At 38.9% G+C, this 25,407-nt stretch overlaps 1 protein-coding gene across 3 annotated transcripts; it reads right to left on the reverse strand.

Annotated features, from left to right (window-relative positions):
* Positions 1-1,425: 1,425 nt before the first annotated feature.
* Positions 1,426-24,976, reverse strand: LOC118743008. Of its 3 annotated transcripts, none has more exons than XM_036475462.1 (12): positions 22,838-24,976; positions 9,578-9,879; positions 9,096-9,456; positions 7,814-8,918; positions 7,588-7,736; positions 4,977-5,181; positions 4,434-4,830; positions 3,951-4,262; positions 3,408-3,872; positions 3,057-3,254; positions 2,187-2,992; positions 1,846-2,114 (listed from the first exon to the last, which is right to left on the reverse strand). In XM_036475462.1, the coding sequence occupies exons 2-12, from the start codon at positions 9,661-9,663 to the stop codon at positions 1,846-1,848; spliced, it is 4,353 nt and encodes a 1,450-aa protein (XP_036331355.1). In that variant the 5' UTR covers positions 9,664-9,879; positions 22,838-24,976. The 3 variants fall into 3 exon arrangements, with proteins under 3 accessions (XP_036331354.1, XP_036331355.1, XP_036331356.1); XM_036475463.1 differs by lacking the exon at positions 22,838-24,976 and adding an exon at positions 21,075-21,544; XM_036475461.1 differs by lacking the exon at positions 22,838-24,976 and having other exon boundaries at positions 1,426-2,114; positions 9,578-9,663.
* Between the last annotated feature and the right edge of the window lie 431 nt (positions 24,977-25,407).

The following is a 25,407-nucleotide window of genomic DNA, read 5'->3' on the forward strand; positions in this document are numbered from 1 at the left end:
TTGCTAAAACTTAATGGAAAAAAATACTTTTCCGAAAGGAAGTACATTGAAAAAAAAATCATCTGTACCTGTTCGATCAAATTGTAACCGTTATTTTAATTTTTAGATCACAAAAGACTTAAATCGGACACAACGATTATTTTTGGTTGAAAAAATAAAAATCTCAAAACAACGATAAAATTCGGCCGAAAAAATCCAAACTTAACGATTATTCTTAAATAAAAATCAAAAAAAATGGCATCTCAAACAAACCCCCGAAACTCCCTTAATCTTCTAAAACCTAAGAAAGCTACCGAAATAAAACTCGACAAATCTCAAGAAATATTGGTGAAAAGCTCTAAAAAAAATCCTCCAAAATTGTTTGGAAACATGATATATGTAAGAAAATACTGAAAGGTCTAAAAAAAAACCGAATTTTTCCGAAAATATATTGAAAATTTACGTGAAATACAGAAAATTCCAAATGTTAACATACCGAGATCTTCCGAGAAACCACCTCTAGCCACATTTATGGACAATAAAGCTTTCTGGAGCGCTTTGCTACTCACAGCCAAGGAGACCTTCAAATGCACTTTGTTGTGTTTGAAACCATTCTTTGAGGATCCCGTCATAAAGCTACCGAAATTCTCCTTCAAAAATCCAGGCGTATGAACAACAGCAAAACTCTCACACATAACAGAGTTACCCTTTGGTGGATACCGGGACATGAGGATTTTGGTGGCAACGAAAGAGCTGATGCCCTCGCAAATCGTGGATCCCAAAGGAGCCCATATGGTCTACATTACCTTTCTGTGTCCATAAAAAGGATAACAGCAGAGCTCCAAATAGGAACTTTCAGGTTCTGTGAGTGGAATATATTATGCGACTGCCAATTTACCATAATTCAAAGGACGGAGGTTATTTTCTCCGACTAGAATCTGGGCAGACAGTATCAGTACGAGATGTTTTAAGAACAGAATGAATTCATCAAATAATTAAGATGGTTTATGAGTCCAAAGAGCCTTCAAGGCTTATAAATTAACTCGTTTAGAGCAACTCAAATAATCTTGCACAAGGAAGTGCTCCAATTGAGGTCTACGACCAGAGGAAAATTAAGACAACCCCGGTGGGAATTAGGAGCACGAATAATACCTTATTAGCAACTTACTCTTCACCTGGCAGTCATTACCATTTCCCTGCCGAACGTCCCTTACTTTTACAAAGGCATGGCCGCCTTATGTAACTAGGAATTTAGAATGTACATTTGGTATCAGACATACTTCTGAGCCGCTTTACAAAGTAATTTACGTGTAATGCAGAGCAGTCGCTCGGAGTAGTTCGGTGCTTGGAAATAACTTCGGCTGCACGTTATTTTGCAACTGATAACGTAATGTGTCTTCGGAGGTGTTCATTTTGCCCTTTACTAGTAGATGACATTGGCCATGATGACAATTTTGGTACTAAAAACTGAAAGAAAACATGGCTTACCTCGCAAGGTGCTTACCTATTTTCCCAGTGGGACCTATGAACCAGATCAAAGTGGATATAAATCAAATATGGAAAAAGTGGCAAATTCTATCGAAGAATAGCAAGTCGTTTTTTATAGCATTCTGAAGAAAGCAAACTAAACAAATCACAAAGTATCGAATTATGTATTTCGATGGGCGAATTCCCGAGGTATTGTTTAATCTATGCATTGTGCACCACTTAGCATCATTTCCACTACATAAATTACTAAAACTAGATTGCACACAAAGACTAGGTCTAAGTACTACCGGGACAATTCCGCATTACAAATACTGCATTACAGCTACAACTAAGTTCATATTTACGCTTTACAGTAAGCATTACTAATCTTTGGAGCTTCTAATCGTCATTGAGACCATTCAATTCGACACTCTGCGTCTCCAAGCTACGTTTCAAATCTGCTAGTGTGCTGAGTATCATTTTCTTTTTATGATCGCCATGTGCACTTAAGCCAACACAATCAATATCACCGTTAACAACACTGCCATCAGCCGTTGGCGCAGGCAGTTCCTGACTACTGCCAATCGCATTTAAACGTGGATTAGAGTTTTGCCGCTCACGACGCCGCAAATTATGTATCTTGGCTAGCATCGCTTGTTTGGGTATCTCTGCAAAATAAAAATCAGTAAATAACCAGCTGGCGAACTAAATGGGATCGAAATACATTTCCAAACACTCACCCGCCTCTAAGTCAAAACTCTTTTTAATGCGCTCAAAGGTCGAACTGCCACTATACACTTTCCGCTTCAACGGCTCACTTTGGGGACACGCATGCATTAGGCCCGATTGCCAATGCACCACTGTTTCGCCTACCTTACCCTCTACAGCCGCAACATTGTGATTGCGCAAATCAGCTTCGTTGTAGCGCGAAATGCGCGCAAACTCTGGCAAGTAATTGTGATTCACTGCATCCACCGCTGCAACATCGTTGACCTTGAACTGGTTGTCGCCATTCAGCTGCTGAGACTCCGTGTCTGAATCGCTATCGAAATTTTCTGTTCGCTGCAAGTTGCCACTCTGCTTGTCACGCGACACTGGCGATTGACTACGGAAGCGACGTTGTTGCTGGGGTGTAGCAGTTGGGCTATGCTGCATGCGACGACCATTTAACTGTAGCTGCGGTGATTGTGGCGGTTTCTGTGCGTCCAACGATTTTCGCACCGGCACCTCAGGTGGCACATTCTGATTGATGAAATTCGTCAAGTGGGTTTTACGTGGACTGCAGCGGCTGAAGCGTGGACTATTTGGCGCAGAAGCTGGTGCATGTCGCAGTAGATCTATACGGCGATTGATGGCAGCAGCCAACTCTTGTTGCTGCTGTTGCTGTTGGTGTTTCTCCGACTGCGCAGCGTCCAGAGAACGCTGTTGTGCTTGCTTTAGCTGCTCGCGTCGCGTATCAGCCTCACAGTTTTTCAACATTTCCACGCGTTTATTGGCGATCGGATTAACGCGTCGTGGACTAGAAACGGGTGTGTCGCGTGGTATACTAAGGAAATAGGGAGGAAGATGGGGTTATTTGCTAGCATGTTCTCAGCGTATTTAGTACTAACCTCTGCATGCTGTTTTTCATGGAGACGAGTATAGATTCGGCTTCCTGTATTAGCTGCCTGTACTTGACATCTGCCTCCAAGTCTGCTTTCAGTAGCGCACGTTCACTCTCCGCAATTGTCATGAAGCGTTTAGTGTCGCGCACGTCCATAAATACCAGCGAACTGGAGCGATTAGTGAGTGGTGAGGTCTCGTAAATTCTGCAAGGCAAGAAGAAATGTAAAGCACTTAAATCGAGACAGATCTTAAGAGCTGAGGAAAGTCTGATGAGTAGTTAATAACTTAAAAGCTTCTCTCTGTCGCTTTCCCCGAGGCAGCCACTAAGCTCTTCGACAAACACTTTTGCCACTTACCTATTCTTCGCCGTGATATGTCTTTGTCTTCGCACACAAACAGGTGTGCCGCCTACACTACGCGTTTGCCGTGGCTTATGTGGCGAATGAGTTCGATCTGTACGATTCTCAGCACTCTTCTTGCGTGTCTTTAGAAAACGCTTGCGTCGTCGTTGCGAACAACTACCAGGCGCTATCATCGCAGTACCACCAACCTCTTGCGTGTGCTTTGTATTTCGAGAATTTTGACGTGAGCGCACTGAAGCGCGCGTTTCACTGTGCTGACGCACCGTGCCGCGCTTGGGGCTCTGCTTGTAGTAAGAGCAGCTACTCAAATTGCTCTCTAACTCCTTCCGCTCGGACAACTCATGCATAGATGAAGTATCAATGAAATCTATGTCCAATAGCTCATCGGTGTCACACTCATCTCCGGCATCCTGACCTGTGTCCAAGTCTGAGTGACAATCCGTTGGATCCGAATCGCTGCTGCAATAGATGTGGACATTTAAAGAGCCACAAATATAAACATATTTGCATCAAAAAAAGCATGTGTCGTCAACGCACCTCAGTATGTCAGTCTCCTTCTCATACACGTAACTCTCATCAAATTTACCCATCATCTCGTTAAGCGTGGCATCATCGTCACTCGCCACAGCTTCCCTGTTGCTTCCGCCACCAGCACGTTCGCCGCCTATGACACACACACCTGCCAACATCGCAGCCAGCGGCTGTCCCACCTTTGCCTGCAGCTGCTCGGCACGTTTGCGTCGCACAGTGTTGGGCGTGTAGGTCCTTTGCATATTCTCCACTTCAGTCAAGGACGAAGAACTCTCGCTCGACTCATAAGCAGTACCCACCACCAAGCCTCCATTGTGCCTATAAAGTATGTAGCAGTTAAGAATGAAACTTTTTAATTTTTGGCCGTAAACCGTTTGTCCTCTTTTTAAACGTTGAGTAACAACACTCATGTGCAATAAAGCGCAGTGCACTGAAGTATTCGATTGCGCTTTTTCTTTACTTTTACCTTATCCTTTCCTGGCTACTTACTTGTCACTTGTCTGTTGGCCATGTTGCACCACTACCCGGCGTCCATCCGTTGTTGTTGCGTTGCTAGATCTCTTGCCTGAAGAGGATGTGCTTGCGGCATCAAGTTCCCTTCGTCCGTCACCCGCGCTGCCACTTGTCGACGACGTCTTAGCCGGTTTCGGCTGCCGCAATGGCGTGCCTAACGCCTCTGGCGTCATCGTAGAGTGCGCTGACGAGGAAATCGTCGACGTGTCTGAAGTTGTTGACATCGCTGTCGGCGGTGGTTGTGTTGGTGGTGGTGGTGGCAAAAATGCTATCACATTCTGCGCGCTCACGCTTCCCGTTGCTGGTGCATTCGCTTCCATTGTGAGATACCAGGGATTCGTGCGTATGCGACAACGTTGCCTGGGGGAGGGTGCTGCACGTAAGCAGAAGAAGAGATACAAGTTCGCATGATTTAGATTTGTGGAAGGTGGCAGTTGACAATGACATTAAGTAATGATTCGGCTTATCGAAGTCAATGACTTTGTTTATGCTTTTAAAGTCACAACAAAAGGTACTTACATTCAAACCCTTTTAAGGTGGGCAAAACAATGGCATTACGCAATGCCAAAGGACTATGGCGGCCAGGATGTTGTATGCCATGTGGCGCATCGAGTGGTATGAATGGTTCGTGGTGCATGCCGTTGTTGTTGGCACAGCCTTGGCCCATATCATATGAATCGGCACGTTTGTATAGACCGGAGGCATTGGCGAAGGATGTCTTCGGCTGTGGGAAGATGAAAAATACATATGTGGGAATTGAAAGATTGCCTTTTTTCTTGCAATAACAAACAAAACTCTTAAGATTCCAAGACGTTTAACTTTTCTTGCTTTTACCTAAGGAAAATATGTGCATATGTGCAACCGTCACATATAACTTAACGAATGCAGTTTTCATAGATTGGTGGGAAATTCATGTTCAAAATTATAAGAAATATAAAACAGGATGGGAATGTTCTTAGTAATAACAAAGTTATACTCACCTACTATCATACCCACCCACTAAAAAAAAATGCTCTACACCTAGCAAACGGATCAAGAAGTTACGCTGGTAGTCTTTCTTCTAAATCTGTGTTGATCAAAGCCTACATATGTATGCTTGCGAGCCGGAGCTTTTCTGAGCTTTCTCTAACAGCCATACAGCGACCATGACTTGGAAGTTTATACTTTAAGCTTCATAGCAGCTTAGGTAAATGTATTATAGGCGAAACGAATTTATCATCCAAGTAGTAACTAAGTACTTTTTTGATATAAAAAAAAATATCGAATTATGGTATAACTGACCAACATGGTTGCCGCTGTTTGATAAGATTTCGCTCAGAGCTGTATTCAATATCTATCAAAGTGGGAATTTACACATTTCCATGAGTGTGACGCTACTCACACCCACTCTCTGACTTATCGGCTGCATTATTTCCAAGCATACTTGAATTATAATGAGTCCATATTAAATCCACCGAGAGATGGTTAGTGATGCTATTCCACAGTCGTTAACTAAATATGTTTGATTGGGTTCTAAAAGACGCCAGGCCCAAAAAGCAGGTAAGCTAAATCAGAAGTGGGTATTGGCTCCAGAATTTTGTTGAACGACTACTGGAACCGACGCTGCACAGACAGGCGACAGCATTCATAATGGTACTGTAATCTCTTCAATAACTCTCTCCCCGTCAATGCCATCATCTGAATTCAACCGCAATCTGTGGCAGTGGAAGAACTCTAGCTGCATCTCAAGACCAGCATTACTCTGGCACAACTACGGCCTGACTAAAGTCCATGGGAAAGTTCGCAGCATGCGACTAACTTTACACATACTCAACTAACAACCCGTTTGATCAGCACGTTTCTTGGAATGCGTGGTGAGCATTCGTCTTACTTTTTGGGAGTTTAAGAAAACATCAACCTCGACTTTATGCGCCATTTTGGAAACATGGGTAAATAATTTCTGTCGAACTTTGGTGCAAGAATGACCTCGACGGGCTTATAGACGTCTGCTTATGGACATCTTGCTTGATAGAGGTGGTAAAAGCGAGAGATTGATTTCGTGATGCTGCTCCCCAAATCATTGGCCAATAACGAACGATATCTGTGTGCATCCACAGTATTATTATCGAGTAAATACCGTGCGTCTCTCGAAAAAGCCTTGAGAATTCTATGAGACCTAACAGCTATATTGTGCCTTATATTCTTCAGAATTAGACGAAAGTCTAAAATCCCTAAAACCTTTAAAAAGCTTTTAGAGTAGGGTGTATATGTGCTAGTCTCGGTCTGAGTCGAAAAAACGGGTTTTTTAGGAATATCTTTTGAGAATTCTTTAGGATGATACGGAACATACAAATCGAATCGAAATTAACGAGTCTCTTCTAAACTTTTTGAGATTTTCTCGAAATTTTATTGGCATTTTTTCTAGAAGCTTTAACGGTTTTCCATATTTTTTAAACTTTTCGAGAATTGCTTCGGGGTTTAGCGGCTGGTTCTTAGACCTTTTAATATCTTATGAGTATTTTTGAAAAATTCGAAATTTTTTCCTTGTTTGGACATTTTTGAGACAAATCAAAATTTTTGGGGTTTCTTCAAGACTTTTTTGAAATTTTCTTAGTATTTTTTTAAAACTTTACAAGATGTTCTCAGAATTTTTCCGCTATTTCAGACATATTTCGGCAAATTTTGGAGATTATAAGTTTTTCCGACTTGTTTGAAAATTGTTTGAACTTCTCGTAATTTATCCCGTTGTTTTGAAACGTTTCAATATTTTCCGAGAGTTTTTCAGATTTGAGCGGAAATTTCTTGGTATTTATCTAAGACCTTTAGAAACGTTCTGATGCTTTCGAGACCTTTCGGGACTATTTCGGTAATTTTCGTGACATTCCGGAGATTTTTGTCGATGTTTGCTATATTATTTTATGCTGTTTTTTTTTGCTTTTTAAAACTTTACATATTTTTTACGGAGTTTTAAAAGATTCGAGATTTTATTTTTCTCTACATTTTCCCCTAATAATAATAAACCTCTAAAGGCTACTCTTACAGTGGAGTAAGTCGACAGTTAACTGCCGAATGTCAGTTAACTCTCCACTGTGAAAAAGGTACTACATAGTTAAATATGATTTAAATATTTTAAAAATTCTGAATCACTTACCATCGGATCGATCGGTGACATTTCCTCAATTTTGTTCAATCCAAATTTATAACGCTGCGCCTCAATGGCCAGCGAGTTAACGCTCTTCGGAAAGTAATGAGTTCCAGTTCTCATATTGATGTAGTATTCCGGTGGCGTGTAAATAGCGCCTGGCGAAATAAAAAATAAGTATGTTACCAAACTAAATGGACTCCTCCTTTCCTCTGCAGTCTGCTGCCTTACTCACCTGGTGAAGTACCATCGGTGGAGTAGCCAGTAGAGTATGCGCTCTCCGGCGAAGAAAGGCTGTGTAGTGGCGCACCAGCTACAGCCACACCTCCCGCCACTTGCTGGGCGCCATTCAAAGCATGTCCGTTACCAAAACGTCCACCACGCAAGCGGCTCCGCTGACAATGCATCGACGCGAGACCGCCAGAGTGACCACTCTGATGATTTGCGCCAAACTCGCCTGCGGCGCCGCCCATGGCACTAGCGCCGGGATGATGGTATTGTTGCGATATGTACTCAGCGCTGCCGCTCCGAATGTACGTCAACGATGCGTTCGCATTCAGACTGTCATTCGAATTGCTGCAGCTTTGAATTTTCGATGGCAACAGGCGGCCATAACGCGTGGAGGCATCATCTTGCGACCGACGATCGGCGTAGAGCGAGCGCACGGGCGTAAATGAAGTGAGCTGTTCGGATTTGGGGCGCTCGTGCATTAAGAAAGGATTAGTGTTATTGTAGCTGGAACTACAGTGCTCGGGGTGTCGTAGAATCGTACGAATTTCCTCGTAGTGTACAGTGTTCGGATCTTCTTCGAAATGTAGCAAATCGGTGGCACTAATATTTTTTGGCTCACAGGGTTGTGGCTTCGATAGTGAGCTATTATTATTGCTGCTACTGTGATGAGTATTGTTGTTATTGTGATTGCTGCTGGAGTTCATTGAAGGTTCTTTGGAGCCGGTAGACCATGACAACGACGAGATTGATGATGATGAACAATCTGCGGGATGTGGTTGTTGTTGCTGTTGCAGAGTATTTGGTTGCAACTGTGTCTGCTGCTGCTGGTGTGGTTGATGTTGTGGGTGCTGTAGTGGTTGCAAGTGATGACTGTACGTTGGTGTGTATGACTTTGCCTGCAATGAGCGATCATCACTTGAATTATCCTTGCTATTAGGCGCCGTATAAGGATGCTGCTGTTGATGCGGCTGTTGCTGGTGGCTGCAGTTGTAGTTGGAGTGATGTGATTGACTACGAACACGGTGTTGTGGCGCATACAGGAAATTGTCGGATTTTGGCGAAGTGACCGTCTCCTGATCCGGCGACTGCCAGCCGTAGCGACTCTGAGTCTTTAGAAGGAAGAAAAAAAAAACGAAAAAAAGGAAAGTAAAATAGAGCATAGTGCACTAATCAAACCAAAAAAATAAAAATAAATAAATATATGCGCTACCCAGACCCAATTAGCCAACCAACAGCACGGACGTCTAAGTGGGCCATTATCCCTCAACATTCTTTCAGCGACTTACATGGCCTTGAATAGGCGAGACTTCACGTCGTCTGACTGGACTCGAAATGACACTGCCACAGCCACTACTGCCGCCGCCGCTACCACCTCCGGCTCCATTGTGATGATTAGCACCGAATGAGGACATCGCGCCGGGCGCTACCATTACCGTTGTCATTGTCGGTGCCGCGGATGTGGCTGCGGACACAGACGAGTTGTTGGCAGTGATTGATGTTGACGTAGACGGCGCGCCATTGCCGTGCGCGTGATGAAGCGTAAAAATAGCGCTCGAATGGGCGCTGGATAACTTCTTGTTGCTGTTGCTGCTTTGATGCTGATATGCCTCGTGACTACAGCCAGCGGCATTGGCGGCACTGACAGTGCTGGAAATAAGGAAAATGCAGAAAAAACGAAAGGAATGACAGAAAATAAGTTTTTGTTAGCTGCGATGACAAAGTAAAAACTGGGAACTGATTCGGTTTGCATGCTGAATTTTTATTTTACCTATTTGCAGTTTTATTTTTGGCGCCCTTCTTTCGCGGGCGCCCAATGTGGTTCTCCATCCATGAACGTAATTTCGAGCCGAACATCGCGTCCGGTTTTTTATGTGGCTGCTATTTGTTCGATGAGACCTAATTTTTACTTTTGGGGTTTTTTTTTTGTTTACTTCTTTGCTTCTTGTAGAATACCAAACTCTTATCACTTAGTTATTGACTTCAGCATTGCTTAATTGTATATTTTCTGTTTTTTATTCCTGTATATGTTGACAACAATGGACGGATTTCGTCAAATATTGCACCAAAGAACTGAAGAAGAAAATTTAAAGAAATAGGCATGAAGGTACTCATTTTTTCATAATATAGGTTTCTGAGTCACATCTGGGCATAGGTACATAGTGTATACAGTGACTCAATCAAGTGACCACGTGTAGATTTTTTTGAATATTCATAATGTTTTTCCAGTTAAATTGGTTTGTTATTTTTAACCGACTCCCAAAAAACGAGGAGGTTATCAGTTCGTAGGAATATTTGTTTTTTTTTATGTATGTTACCGCATAACTTTGAAACACGTCAACCGATTTCGATAATTCTTTTTCCATCGGAAAAATAGTCCCATACTAATCTGGTTTAGATCCGATCATTGGATCATGAAAGATATATATACATATATATTTTTTTTTTAAAGCCGTTTTTTTGCTAAAAATTACTTGTTCTATAAAAATATTTTCCAAGCTTTAACCAAAACCATATACATAACAGTTTAAAACTTTATACAAAATTTAGGAAAATTCCACCAATTTTCATCAAAATTTTAACTTTTAAATCTGAATCTTTCGAACAGTTTTTGGTAAATATGCAATTTTTTAGCCTACACAGTTTTAGTCTAATGAAGTGCAGTTTCAAGCGGCTAAAAAACTACACTGATTTTTAATAATTTTTTATTGTCGGCGGATTTTTGCACTTTTTTTCCATATAAGCATGAATTTCTTATTGAATTAAGTGCGGAAGACGAGCGGTCTGCAAAATTCTTGAAAGAATCAACGCCAGTTTTCATAAATTGCCCTTGTTATACAAGGCAAGGAGGTATGCAAAGGCGGTCACAAAAGAAAAATTATTAAAAATCAATGCAATTTTTAAGCCGATTGAAACTTGCACTTCAACAGATAAATTGTATAAGCTCTAAAACTGCATACACAATAGTATGGAAATATTAATGAGAATTTTCAAAAATTTTGTATAAAGTTTGAAACTGATTTATATAGTTTTGGGCTCGGTCAAAATTTTTATAGAAAAAAAAGCTCGAAAAACATTACGAATATTTATAAAAATCAACACGTGGCCTTTTGTTTGAGTCACTGTATATAGTTTTCCTTACAGCTTGGACAATATCTTTGTTGAAAAATAACCAAACCAAATTTAACCCGAAAAAGATTATGAGTATTTAAAAAAAAGTCAACATGTTTGAGTCCACTGTACATTAGAGTGCCTCACCAAGAAAAAAAGGACTAGGTATATTTTGATGAAGTTTTTAAACATTATCTGAAGTGTTTTTTTGGAAAAAATATTTCTTTAAAGAAATTTTTTCATGAAAAACTAAATTTTTGGAGGTATTTTCAAATCGTTCCAACTAACATAAATCATAATATTTTTCTAATATATTTTGTAGGAAAGTCCCGTTTTTTGTATGGAGAGCGATGCGCTCTAATACACATACTTATATAATTGCTAAATATAAAAGTATCTATGTACCCTTGTGCTCAGCTGATTAAGTTAAGTGATATTTTGCCCCGTTTTGGCTATTTTTCTTTTGTCTTATGTCTATAATTTTATTATAAAATAAATTCACATTTCAAACTTCGTACAAAGTTTATAAAAATTCAACAAACATTACCAATTACACCCAAAAATTTTAAACTTGGCATTGAACATTTTCTCCCATTCGTCAATTACTTGTATATGGAGGAAAATGCCTAGCACCGTCAGTTAAAAAATATCAAAAATCAACGCAAATTTCTAGCGTTATAAAATTTGCACTTTAACCTTCTTCAATTTAAAACTGCATAGGTACTTAAAAGTTTTTTAAAAATTTTAAATAAAAAAGTTTAAAATTTTGTGGGTGTAATTGTTAAAATTTGTAGAATTTTTATAACATTTTATAATAAGTTTGAAATGTAGATTTATGTGTTGCGGGTTATGTTTTATAAGAAAATTATAAACATTAAATAAACAAAAGAAAAATAACCAAAACTGGTAAAAATGTCACTTAACTTAATCAGCTGACCACAAGTGTATGTCCAAATGCATAAATCTAAATATTATAAATAGAATATTCATTCAATATTGATGGCAGCTACATTCTCGTAAAAATTTAAATTACGTATCAAAATGGTTAAAAAATTTAATTTAATTTATTCATCTTTCAAAGTCTAAACATAATTTTTAAAAGGTTATTTTTCTTCTTTTAATCTTTACGAATTTCGGTAGTATTTCTACAGGCAAAAAATATAGTAGTGGAATTCGCGCTTCTGTGTATTCGTTGTATCTTGTGTAAGTATAACTGGATGAGCGTGGGATTGTTGTTGCAAGAAATAGTTTTTCGCAATTTCTGGCAAACGTGTAATTTTGAGTTGTGCCCCTTAGGAAAAAAGCATAGCATATGACGAAGGTAACTCCACCGGCTCACTGGAAAACCACCCATGTTACTGTCCAGCTTCCTCGTCCACGGGCGTTGTGTAAAATGTCACAAAATAGAGTTCATCTACAACTCCAAAACCAACAGCAATTGGGTGGGGAAAAACCAAGAACTAACTAACCATCTCATTGCAGACGAAGCGCTTCAGCTGTCTCGACCGACTCGACCCCAATTTTCTCAAAAAGATTTTCGACCAGTAAATTTAAGGGTTCCATAAGGCTACGGTTACTTTTGTTCTGACGATTTCTTCCGTTGTTACAGATATAATAAAATTGTCGATTAAACTACATATGTGAAGTTGCATGTTCCTGAAGGTTCTCATTAACAAATCATAACTGAAGAACAGCAATGTAATGTAGGAATGAACTGCATTATCTACCAAAAACCATAAATACCATAAATAAATAAAAATCCCATATACCACTTACATATATGGACATTAGGCTGGGTCGATTTTGTATGGGGGAAAATAAAAGGCATTTGACCGTATTGTAATAGTAATATTATGATGTCTTAGGTCTTAGCCAATTTTTATTGGCCACGAAAGATTAATTTAATACTTATCTTTAGCCCGCGCAATTGAACCAAAGTGTACGAATTTTGAAAATAAAACTTCTGCTGGTAATATCTATGTAATGCGTTAATTGTTATAAGCAGGACGGTATATTAAATTAAGCATTATTAAATTTAGTACCTCACGTTCATTTATCATTTTTCAATAAGTCTTAAAGTTTTTAAGATATTAAGATAAAACTTACAAAAACTATAATTTTCCCTCATGAATTTTCAATTCTTCATTACTTCAGCAACCAAGTAAAAAATACAAAAAGGTGAGACGATATTTATTTGCAAACGTTTTAATGTTCTCGGATGTTTATGTAATATTAAAAGGACCATGGACTTGGTCACGCCGAGTTGGTCAGTTTTCAAGATCCTGGTGAATGAAATCAAACATGTATTGTCAAAGATTAGGAATCGTTTGATACGTTAATAGTAGTTTCAAGCATATAATTATTTGCATACATTAACATAATACAATTACTGTGAGAAACGCCCATTTTAAGTCCATTTATGCCGTCTTGAAAATTGGTGCGGTTTATTAGTAAACGAACAATCACATTTTTCGCGGTTTCTAAATTTGCCGTTATATGAGAGTAGGAGACGTGCAATAAGTGTTTAGATATACATAAATATTTTAGTTAATTGCATTATGTGAAAAAGTCTCTAACATATCCTGGGAAATCCTTTTAAGGACTTTCCAATTGGACGATAGTGCTTTGCATTAAGCTCGAATGAAAAAAGTCTCTCCCTGGCACACTTTTCTGTAATCCGGCTGTTTTATCTCAACGTTTTTTATACAATTTGAGATACATTTTTTTTAGAAAAAAACTGGAGATCCACTTAAGTTTTTCGATATAACTTTGGTAAATGTTGCTCGATCGGTACGTAGTAATTACCAAATTGAAGGCGAGACTTACTGTTACTGATTTATGATAATAATATGAAGAAAATCGTTCAGATTATAAATAAATTATTTTAAATAAAAAAAATTTTGAACAATTTTTTGTTTAATTTTCCTATATTTGCAATTTTTATATTGTATGCATAAACATAAGTAAACCAATTAGTGTGTCTAGAAGTTGTGCCTGTTCAGTGTTTCCATACTAATTGCATAAACAAAATTTTTCCACGATGATGCAAAATAATGGATTTTCTATTAGAGCTACCGAAATTGTCCCTAAATTTGCAAAAAATCGCAAATTATAGCTAATATTAAAAAATGATTAGAATATTTAGAACCAGCGACCTAAACGCACGCCAGCAATATTAATATTGTTCTTTACATCTTTTGACTATAGGCCAGTGCAATTATCAAGGGAACAATTAAAATTTTCTTGAAAATAGATGAGTTTGAGATTAACGATAAGATAAAGGGCTGCGCGAAATGATACTTGACTTTATCTTTTGCGTTAAAGGATTCATTATCTAATAATATGCACCAAAATTTTTGGCTATACCCAGAATTTTTAACAAGAATTGGTCTTATTCGACTAGTGTGCTGTGGGTCACTTGGCAGTCGATGCGCGGGCTCTTACAATTAAAATAAAATACTAATATTTTGCAGGCTTGTTGTTGACTTCAAGATACAATATATTTTAACTATTACCAAGGGAGTTGGATAAAATTCGATTTTCGACCCGCCCTAATGGACATACTTCATTATGATATTTTAAAATAAACCCTTTATATCCTTAATGATAAATGGAAATTAACCAAATTCTGTATTTCTCTCCTGAAAATTCCTTAACGCAAATTCGAATGTTGTAATTGGAGATTTAAATGTCATTTATTCTGAGGAAAATGCCTAGCCTGCTTTCCCACGCATCCGCTATTACTCATTGGCCTGATTTTTTCCCATAAATGATTGATGTCTGTATAAATTATGCAATAAATCCTTCATGCAAAATTTATGTACAACCAAAACAGGCTGATAAAATGAATTTCAATTTCTTTACATTGTTTGCAAAAGTGTGTATGTATGTATGTGTATGTGTATGTATATACCCAGCAAACATTGAGGTTAGTTATCGATTAGAGACTGATTGGAGAACTAGCCACATCCTCCAATCTCAAACGTTAGAGAACGACTCGGAAAAGTATCGAGAATCATAGCGATCTCAACAAAAATGGGACATAGTTCTCGACTCGAGAAAATATTAATTCTCTAATCGTATTCCAATGTTGATCTCTAATGGGATTCGAATGTGAATTTCAAACTGCTGTTTGCCTTGCTTTGTTTGTAAAATTTGTATTAAATGTATTTGCAATAAAATAATAATGAATTATTTGAACTTAAAAATAATTTATGAGTAATTCATTTGGAATATTGTTTATTTACATTTATTTGAATTCGCGCTGTTTCTCTAATCGTTCTCGAATCGAATTCTAATGTAATTCTCTAATTTTGTCATCGGCTCGAGAACGATTAGAGAATTACCCTAGTTATCTAATGTAGAAATCCAAATTTCTCTAACGATAGAGACTGTGTTTGCTGGGTAGGTATGTGGTTATTGTAACTCCCCCACTAACTTTATTTCGCAGCCCTTTGAGTTTGAGACAATAACTGGCGTTGTTCCAGTTCTGTCAGCCTTTCATATCAACTGGCCGACAGGCGGATATGCGGAGACGTGGCGAAGGCAACGCAGGCAGGCCAACTTGGAGTCAAACTGCCTGAAACACAATCAAATTGCGGGAGCTAAACTCGTAGGAGCGTATGTAAAGTTACGGTGACCATTCGTACCGATTTTGGCGGGACAGTACCGATTTTGTGAAAATTGTCCTGCTAAATATTTTTTAAAATTCGAGACGCATAAATCTCCCGACCAAGGCCCGATTTTCATTGTTTTCTTTATTCATTTACTAAGACTCTCCCTGTACTCTGGCCCAAAAACAAATTTTCGTACAAACGAGGCAGAACTTTTATTATCACAAAGGACATAGAATATAAGTGAGCCATAAACATAGAGCGTATCCTTATTAAAAATATAATTAATGAAATTATAAAAAATAATACTAATGCTCTCATAAAATCGTGCATATGAAAAACATAAGCTGTAGATAGAGTGGCTGAGTATGCAGTTTTTGAACCCATTCAATTCAAAGTGCAAATTTTAAAAAGCTAAGACTTACCGTTGATATTTAGTACATTTTGTGGAAGGTGCTGCTCATTTTCCCCATACAACAAAATTTTTGAAAATAATGTGTATGGAAGAAAATGCGCCAACAAAAAATTGCCAAAAATCGATGGTCGGTCCAAGCTTCTTCTAACTTCCACTTTATTGTACTAAAATTTAATGGGCTACAAAACTGCATAATACAGTCAATGCTAGAAAATTGTGATGAACATTTATTGAAATTAGTCGAATTTTTATAAATGTTCTACAAATCTGATGAAGTTACAGAGTGATTTACATGTTTTTTAGAGGGTAAGTTATATTTTCATAAAAAAATAATAAACATTTTTAAGTTTTTTTTTCTCTTTGCTTTGCTTTAAATAAAACTGTATTAAGCCTTTTTATTCTAAAAACAAAACTGTGTGTTTGGGTTCTATGCTTTACAAGCGTCCCGATTTTTTGCCTCAGAAATCTGGTCACCGTATGTATAGTGCAATGTAGACCAATCAACGCTGAACACGCACGGCTCGGATACCAAAGTATTGTGTGACAGTATCTGAATATCCGGTGTCGCCTGCATAAATGCATACATACATAGGTATGTGTATATGTACGTAAATACATAGTAAATACAAAATAGTTAGGGGCACTTGCGCCAACTAGTTGTACATACTATTTAGTATACTTTATGCACTGATTTTAAAAGCCACAAACTACTGAGCGTAGGAAACTTCTTGCATGTCCTGTGCCTTGTAATAATTTAATGTAATTTGAGCTAACAATTCTTCTCCACCTTCCTTTGTGCGGATAATTGGAACGGATAATTGTTAAATGAGAGCAGGCAAAACTCTAGAACATTTATTGAAGGCTGTTGGTTTTTCTTTGGAATAAGCAAGATCGAGTAGTGTCCCTTTGGATCCACCCTTCGTTATGAGTAAAGCCTATCTTGATATCTTACAGTCATCCCCGAAATAAATGGTCACCCATTTTACAGGCCTGAACATGGCTCACTGTTTAATTTTTTCAACTGCAAGATAAACTTCCCTCTATGCCTGCCACGAATCTGAACAAGACTTCTAGATGAAAATTAAGGCCCTAAAGTAGTTCGCCATATTTACTATTCAGTAGCATTGACTAAATAGGTGGGGAAGACTGTCAACTCAAATGCTCCTCGTATGGTCATCCTGCTCCCGATTAAAGCAGGATCGCCTATATGGCTTCCAGCGGGATCGCCTATATGGCTTACTTATTAGCAGCTTGACCAGAACCATAAAGGGCCCCCGTTAAATGGCAACTCACTTGACTTTAAGGTGGTTTAGACTGATGGACAGACCTGGCACTTTGGTAGTCGGAGAAAATATCTGCTCCGACTACGGTTTCCATTTCTCAGCCATCTGTGAACAAATTATCTCAGGCCGGTATATCAAGTTCCGTGTCCCAGTTAGTGCTCGAAAGAAAAAAACCCCAAGAACTTGTGCCTAATCCATAAAAAGTATACACTGCCGCATACGAAAATTATTGCCGTATTAGCTTACTTATGATGCTGGAAGCCTATGACGGCGCTGTTGTATTAACGTCGTATGTCCAATCAACCAAATGATTCAATTTTATTCGTTAGACCAAACGTAGCTTCAGTAGCTCCCATTTTATGACAGACGCGGTGGCCCCCTTAAGTCGACTCTCCAACGTTTGATGACCTAATTCGAGACGACCAGTTCGGCAAATAATTAGCCAGCACCCGTGCGTTAAAGTAATGTCAGATTAGCTAAAAACATCGCCGCAGTCGGTGAAACTATTCAGCGAAGCACTGAATTCCTCAAACTCGGTTTTGCGCAGACTTCAGCTTGGCGAATTTTTGCATCACCATTTAGGTATACGATGTTATAAGAGCTGGTCTATACGATCAAATTTAATGACCATATACAACGCGGTTTGTTTTGTTATTGAGCTTCGGATGGTTTGGAAGGGAACCCCAATTTCGTTGAAAAATCAGCTTTAGCAAAGGAGGCGCATTTCTAAATTAACGGCTGTGATGACAAGCATAGATGTCGTATATGAAACTCATCTACAAAAAAACGGCCTGAGACACAGCAACAGAGTCATTGAAAATGAAACCACAGCACTATGTCCTCCCATGTTTTAAGCCTCGGACTAACTGGAAAACGCGTTGTAAAGCCCTAACGGAAGAAGAGTATTACGTCGAGTTTTTTACCCATAGTATGCAAGTATGTTTCAAAGAATTGTCAACAGAGGGCACCAGTAGTTTTTACGAATACCATACAATGTTTCATTTCATCAAAGTGTGGACAACATATTTTTTTTTTGTGCAGCGGCTGCCAGTTTTTCCACTGAAAGCCATTGGTATGACCCAGAAAATCGGAAACTGTGTGCCTCACGAACTAAAGCCCCATGCCACTGTTTCCCCAATGCTCCTTCAACGGTATAAAACGAACTCGGTTTTGCATTGTATTATCACCGGCGATGAAAAATGGACTCATTGCGTTAATTCAGAGCATTAGAAGGCTCTTACGAGAGTACGCTTCACTTCAATTGAAAGTATTAAAATTTGGCTTAATACTTTCTTGGTCTCGAAATACGAGCAATTTTATTTAGCGTAGCAACTTTCGGAATTCTACTGCTGATATTATAAAATATTTGGACATTAGGGCGGGTCAATTTGGGATATTTTTTCGGCTATGCGCGTATAGCGCAGAAAGAAAGTAAAGAAGGGCTTAAATTTTGTATATAAACATATTCATGAGTTTCATTTTCCCCGAACCGGTTCGTTTTTCACTCTTGGTTTCCATGGTTTTACTATGGGCGGATGACAAATTTTCAGGTGAACTTTTTTCAGGCGGAACTAAGGATAAGGCAGATTATAAGGGATTTGTGGTATGAGGAATCCGTTACTCCACTTCGTTTTCTCTTAAAACTTCTACCAGTGTGCGGAACAGTGAAAATTTTCGCATTTTCTTCGAAATCTATTTTCGAAATTAGGTAAACTTTAAATAAATTTTAGACCAATGCTTTCTTCGGCAAATTTGCTATACACGCATATTCAAACCAAAAATTAGCCACCCTAATGGAAGTATGCTTTGCCTTTAATAAACTTCTTCAGACGATAAATATGAAAGGACATGTGCAGACAATATTTTACTTTTGAAACAAATTTCGAGTAGAATTAAATCGGTCAAATAAAACGGAATTTTATTCCAATCGTATTATTCGATTATTGAAATTTACGTCAGTGAATTCTAAATACATAAATTAATTTGCCTATTTATTGCTTTCCTTGAACTTTACACTCTGCTGAGTTATGCTTTAAACTCGCTTTCTTTAAATGTGCTCCCAGCTGTGCAATAGGCCCTTATCCTTTATCCCTTATCCCTGCCAAGTATTTTGTATACTTTTGGGTGGATTTTGATTACACTATTGGGGCGCATTTGCAATTGCATGCCATCATTATCCGTTGCCATTCAAATCCCGACATAATCATCAACCAGGCAAGAGATCATCCGAGAAATGGCACTACAAACAACATCAGTCGCATAAAAAATAAAAATAATAAAGGCAGAATGAAATCTTAGAAATTGTGCTGCTCACTGCGCTTTGGCTAAGAGAGGATACAGATTTGTATTTATCTATTGTGTTGGCGAAATTTCAAATTAATGTACGAATAGAAAAGTACAAGCTGAAGTTCACTAATAGAGGAAGGAGCACAAAAATAAAGGCGGTGGCGGCAAGCAACGTAAAGCGGGTGGCTCAAGGATACAAAAGGATACTTGTGTGTGTGCTAGACGAACACTATCTATGTTGCAAAATAACACTAAATACATTGTATGTATGTATGTATGTATTTATAAACGTCAAATCGTATACATAGTTGGCTCGTAAAAGCTGTTTTTGTTGCTGTTGCTGTTACGACGCTTGTCATTGCTGTGTAGTTGAAAAGCTGAAAAGCCTCCAGGGAGCATTTTATGCTGATAAGAAAAATTCAATGCAAAAGCTGCCATCTATGCCTGCTGCCATGCCTAATGCCATGCCATACGATGCGACGTCAATTCAATGTGTTGCGCTGTGTGCAGCTGCGCCTTTCCTTTAACGACCCACTAAAAGAACGAACGCCTGCAGTGCCAGCAAACTATCACACCCTCCCCACCCCGCTACTCCTCAGCTACTCTTTACCTATTACCTGCTGCGGGAATAGTTGTTATAGAAGTACTACTCTACTACACATCTTAACTTGGTCGCGTTAGAGACGTAGAGTTGCTACGGCCTACCCAAAATGTAAGGATATACTATTTGTGCACAAATTCATTTGTATGCCAATATAAATATGCAAACATGTATTACTAGCCTGCAGGAAAAAGCCATAAACTATCAGTTAACATTCTAGTAGATTAACTGGTAAAAACTGACTAGTTAATTAATTGGTATGAGCTGATACGGCAGCCTACCAGTACGACAATTTTTCGAAAAATTTTCTGTTATGTGAATAGCGACATATGACTGACTTTACTTTGTCAAAGCCATAAAGAAAACGCAATTGGTCCGCTCGGCAATATCGACCATGTCGATTTGTGAAGACCGTTTATGGTTCTGAGATCGTAGGAACATTTATGGAAACCAACACACTTCGGGCACACCTAAAATACCCCGTAACGAAATCAAAGTTGATTTAGAGTCCAACATTATGCCGGTTTGGGACTGCAGTATGGTTTCCAACTGGTGAATGGTGAATGCTAGAACGAAGGTCTAACAATTGAAGATTGTGGTGATCCATCTCCATTGATGGTTCAATCATAGAGAAAGGAGCCGGTGCCTGCAGGAACACAAAATATGGTGTAACTTCCCAAAGGAGAAAGGCAGTTATCGGTCCAAGCTAATAAGCGTTTGTAGTGTCATATAAAAAAAAAAAGAAAACTGGAAGCATTCTGAACCATCTCAAGCAAATACCCCAAAGAGTTTTTGGGGAATGATGTTGCAGTGATTTTGCTTGCCCAGATATAAATCTGGGTCGTTCCGGGCGACTGTCGGGAAAACGAGGTATCAAGACCATTATGGCCGCCATTACATAGGAAAATGGCGGAGACCCGTCTGAAATTCAATTCAAAATCTTCAGTAAGTGTTCTTACCGTCATCACGGTCCTAGTCGCAGTTGACCTGGCGAAGACGAAACGGTACATAACCAGCTATATGTGTGGACGACAAGGATCAGTCAAATTTCGCAGTGCCAAGTCCTAGCCACGCACTGTTTAATATCTACATGGCAATACCCTCTTCGCCACTATCTGTAGTCAGCTTGGTGTGCTTTGCTGTTGATTGTCCGATAATAATAACGGGCCCAAGCATCGACAGCATTTGGATCAAAGAGATGAGGCTCGAACTAAACATCTTCATTGATAGCCCCAAAACACCGACAATCAACCACTCTAAAATCCTGGAAGTAACGTTGGCAGTCTTTTCTCCTGCTCTGCAAACGCTTCAGCAACCTGAAAAAAATTACCAGCCAGAAACAATGTCCATAAATCGCTAGCCGACTCACGACTTACAAAACAAGTAGGAAATTACACAGCGCCAATATGGTCGGCAGGAGCGAGGACAAGCCAGATACTGGCGGTGAAGGAACACAACACCATATTATCGAAGCAATTCCTCGTGCGATGTTACCGTGGAAACCAACCCAACAACGTTCAGCTTTAGGACGATCCGCTGCTCAACAGCCGTCTCTCTTGGCTGAATTCAGAAGTGGCAACCAGCTGCTCAGCATGCGAGCAAGGTCCACATAACCACCAAAATCTTTTCGCCTGTACCTCCAACCCGGCAACTCTGACACCGGAAGCACTCGGGAATGTGCCCATTGACGCTGCCCGCTTCCTCGGACTGAGGCTTGGCGAGTCAGAGTATTAATATGATGACTCCAAAAATGGCGAATGCCAACGAGTTATCATCGCAGGAGCTTCTGCGCTGAGTATGACCACTTTGAATATTCGGGCCTACAGTCGTGGCGATTCAAAAACCTGGGGTCACGCTTCTTCATCAGTCTAGCAGATATATGTACGTATCGGAGATTGAACTCTTGCAGTTTCCTTATTTTATTTGGGATAGCAAGTGGTTTACCAGATGAAAACCTTTGTTATTTATGTTTTCTCTCCTTGAAGTATCCTCGGTTAGGGCAATATATCCGAGTAGAAGTAAGCTAACCTAACTTTAGCTGGTGCAGAGTGGGGAAAACTACCCTGTCCACCGACATACCGCGACTACATAGTATTTCATTGTCACTAGTTGCGCCTAAAAGCAAACTGTTAGTATTTTAGTTTATAACTATAAAACTTTCCTGTAGGATATCGACTATTTGTTTACGTATATGTACTGGGGTGGTTCCAAAAATCAATATCATGGTAAACCCGTTTACTATTTTGCTGTCCTACGTATAAAACAAATAAAGCAAAACCATAAAAAAATTAAAATAAATAAAAATTAAAAAAAAATAAAAATTTGGGTCTCCAACAGGGTTCGAAAAATGTTGACTTTGGCCAACCATAGCTAAACGATTTTATGAATTTATATGAATAAGTTTCAATAGTTAATATTGTAAAATTTATCAGATCTTAAGTAAAAATTAAAAAAAAGTTAAAATTTTTTAAACCGATTTAAGCAATTCCTACAAATTTTTGTAAAATCTAGAAATTTTTGTGGATGTCTTTAATTTGTACGTGGAACAACCAAATAGAATAGCGGTTTGCTATGAAGTTGATTTTTCCTGGTGTCCCGTACCAAACTTAGTTGTTGAAATTTAAGTGCTGCCCTAATATGTACGTGTGCATGTATTTTTATGTACGCTCTGTTTGGCTGTGTGTATATTTTGTTAGCTGTGCCGGAATGCGGCATCATTTACCTTATCCTTTGCGAATTCTGCAGCTTCCATCGCATCATCATCATTATTATTCTAGTTACTATATCCTTCATATCCTTTTGCTTATTGTTTCAGTGCCAAAGCGGAAACGTGGGCAACAACGTCTGACAACAACAACAACAACGATAACGACAGCAGAAAACTTTAATAGCCGCCGTTGTAAACGCTTCTCCACTCCGCTGCCACTTTGCTGCCGCCACACACAAACACTGCTCCTGCTGGCTGCCTGGCTGCCTGGCTGCCTAGCTTCCTGGCTGGCTTGCTGCCAAACGCCTCCTGCTTACCTCTTTTCGGCTTTCTGCTCTGCTATCTGATTTCTGTTTGTTTACCGTTTGCCGCTTACAATTTTCATTTCAGCAACTTGTTTGTTTATTTTTTCATCACTTTTGTTTTTGTTGTGACTGCACTTACAGTGTTTTTGTTTTTGTTAGTATTATCAAATATTATATGTTTTTTTTTTCGTGTGGCTTTCAAGCCCGTCAATAAAGAGCGCCACCCGCGTTGAGAGCACTCGAACGCCAGAGAGAAAGAGAGTACGCGCGCCCGCCTTAGGGGGTGTGTGAGTGTGTGTAAGCTTCCGATTTTGTGCGCTTAAAGTGCCGGTTGATTTGGCGTTGCTTTTGGGGGGTTGCTTGATTCACTGCTTGCGTTTTGATTGACTGTTTGTTGGCACAAACACACGTGCATCCATATGTATGTAGATATGTAGGATGCTCACAGGATGCGCGCTATATCCCTGCAGCGTGTGTCAGCGCGTTGGTTTGGTGGGAGTGGGTAGTTATTTGTTGGCAGACGCGTTCAAGCAAAAGACGTTTTTGATGGCGAAGGTGGTGGTGGTGGTGAAGTGGGGGAGAGCGAGCTCACTGTGATTATGAGTAAGTACGTATGCAACAAGGGTAGTTTGGTGATGGGGGTTGTTGCTTCTTTTTTTTGTAATTGTTTTTGTTGCTTTAATGTTGCTACTGTAGTTATTTGCCGTAGTATTGTTGGAATTATTTGGTTTTGTTGCTTTACACGGTTGCTTGTTAAGTTATTACTGTTGTTGGTAGTGGAAATTCCTCTTCTTCGTCTTCTCCCCAGAAATATTCAATTCTGTCGGAATTTTCTGTGCTGTATCAATTTTTTCATACGCACATATATACATTTTTGCACAAACTTATGGAACAAACGCACATATTTTTACATCAACTGTGTATATGCACATTTTGCAATGCACACGTGCCCAAATCAATAGGAATACATAAAATTGTAATCTTCAAATTTCGACGCGCATTTTTTTATGCACAATTTAGAAACGTAAATTTTGTAGCAGACACAATTTTCGCGGATCTCAAGTGATTTTCAGCTATTAAAATCACTAACTTTTGGAAAAAAAAATTATGTATTTTAGTTCATTCGAAAAAAAAATCACTCAATCGTATTTTCTTGCTTTTTACTTCCAAAATTCTTGTCCAATAAACATACCAAATATCAACGCTTCAATGCCAGCCGCATTCACTCTTTCAACAGCTTCAATATTTTCCACAAATTTAACACATTTTACACCTTTACACACACTCGTCGCACTCCGCCGTCCGTTCTTGTGGCCAATGTGCTCGCTGCACACACCCGCCTTCCGTTTCCGTTGTCGCACAGCAGCCGAAACACACACACAAATGCACGTATACACTCCTAAGCAGCGTCTAGCCGTTTATTAAAATCCAATTTCCAGCAATTTTCTAAATATTTTCAGCCACTTTTCAGCCAATTCGCTTTCAAATAATTTCTTTTTTATTTCACAATTTTCTCATTTCCACACAATTTCACTATAATATTTTTCGCCATCGAACTCTCTCTCTCTTACATTTTGCAAATAAAATAAAAATTGTTTACAAAATAAAACAATTAAGAAGCATTGAAAAATGCACAATTTGCCGCAACGATGTCCAGCCGCCGATGAATATCAATGCAACTTGACAATGGATTAAATTTTTTCAGTCTCAATGTATCCACAGCACTGCCTCTTTTACTGTATCCACGTATGCCTGTGTGCGTTTGTGTGTCTATGATTTGTTGATTATATATGGTATACTAAGCGTACGTCCCGTTATTTTCCGTTTACCGGAAATGCGTCCGCAACGTTTAAGATGTACCCAGCAACTGACTCGGCGACTGTAGGCATTCGCAACCCCTGCGTTGGTGCGTTGCAAATTTTCTTACACTTGCTCATACTCACAAATACAGGCGCATGCTTTTGCCACCCGAGTGGTATTATGCTGCGCAATGAGAATGGGCCCATGACAGAATGGGGCGCTAGAAAAGTGTGTTTATTTGAAGACAAAAATGAAAAAAATTTCCGAAAGTTTAATTTGAAAATGTATCCTTGAATATTCTTGAAGAGAAACCAAATATTACCGCAAACGAAAAAATTAATATAAATAGCTACTACTTTTTTCTGTAATCCAAACATTTTAATTAAAAATTTTCTGAGGAAAAAATTACAGAAAATAAATTTCAAAAATCAGCCCTGAATATTCTTGAAGAAAAACTAAATATTTCGGCAAAAAAAAAAA

Source organism: Rhagoletis pomonella, unplaced genomic scaffold, assembly GCF_013731165.1.
Source record: "Rhagoletis pomonella isolate Grant_MI unplaced genomic scaffold, Rhpom_1.0 Rhpom_scaffold_00007, whole genome shotgun sequence".
Classification (NCBI taxonomy): Eukaryota; Metazoa; Arthropoda; class Insecta; order Diptera; family Tephritidae; genus Rhagoletis; species Rhagoletis pomonella.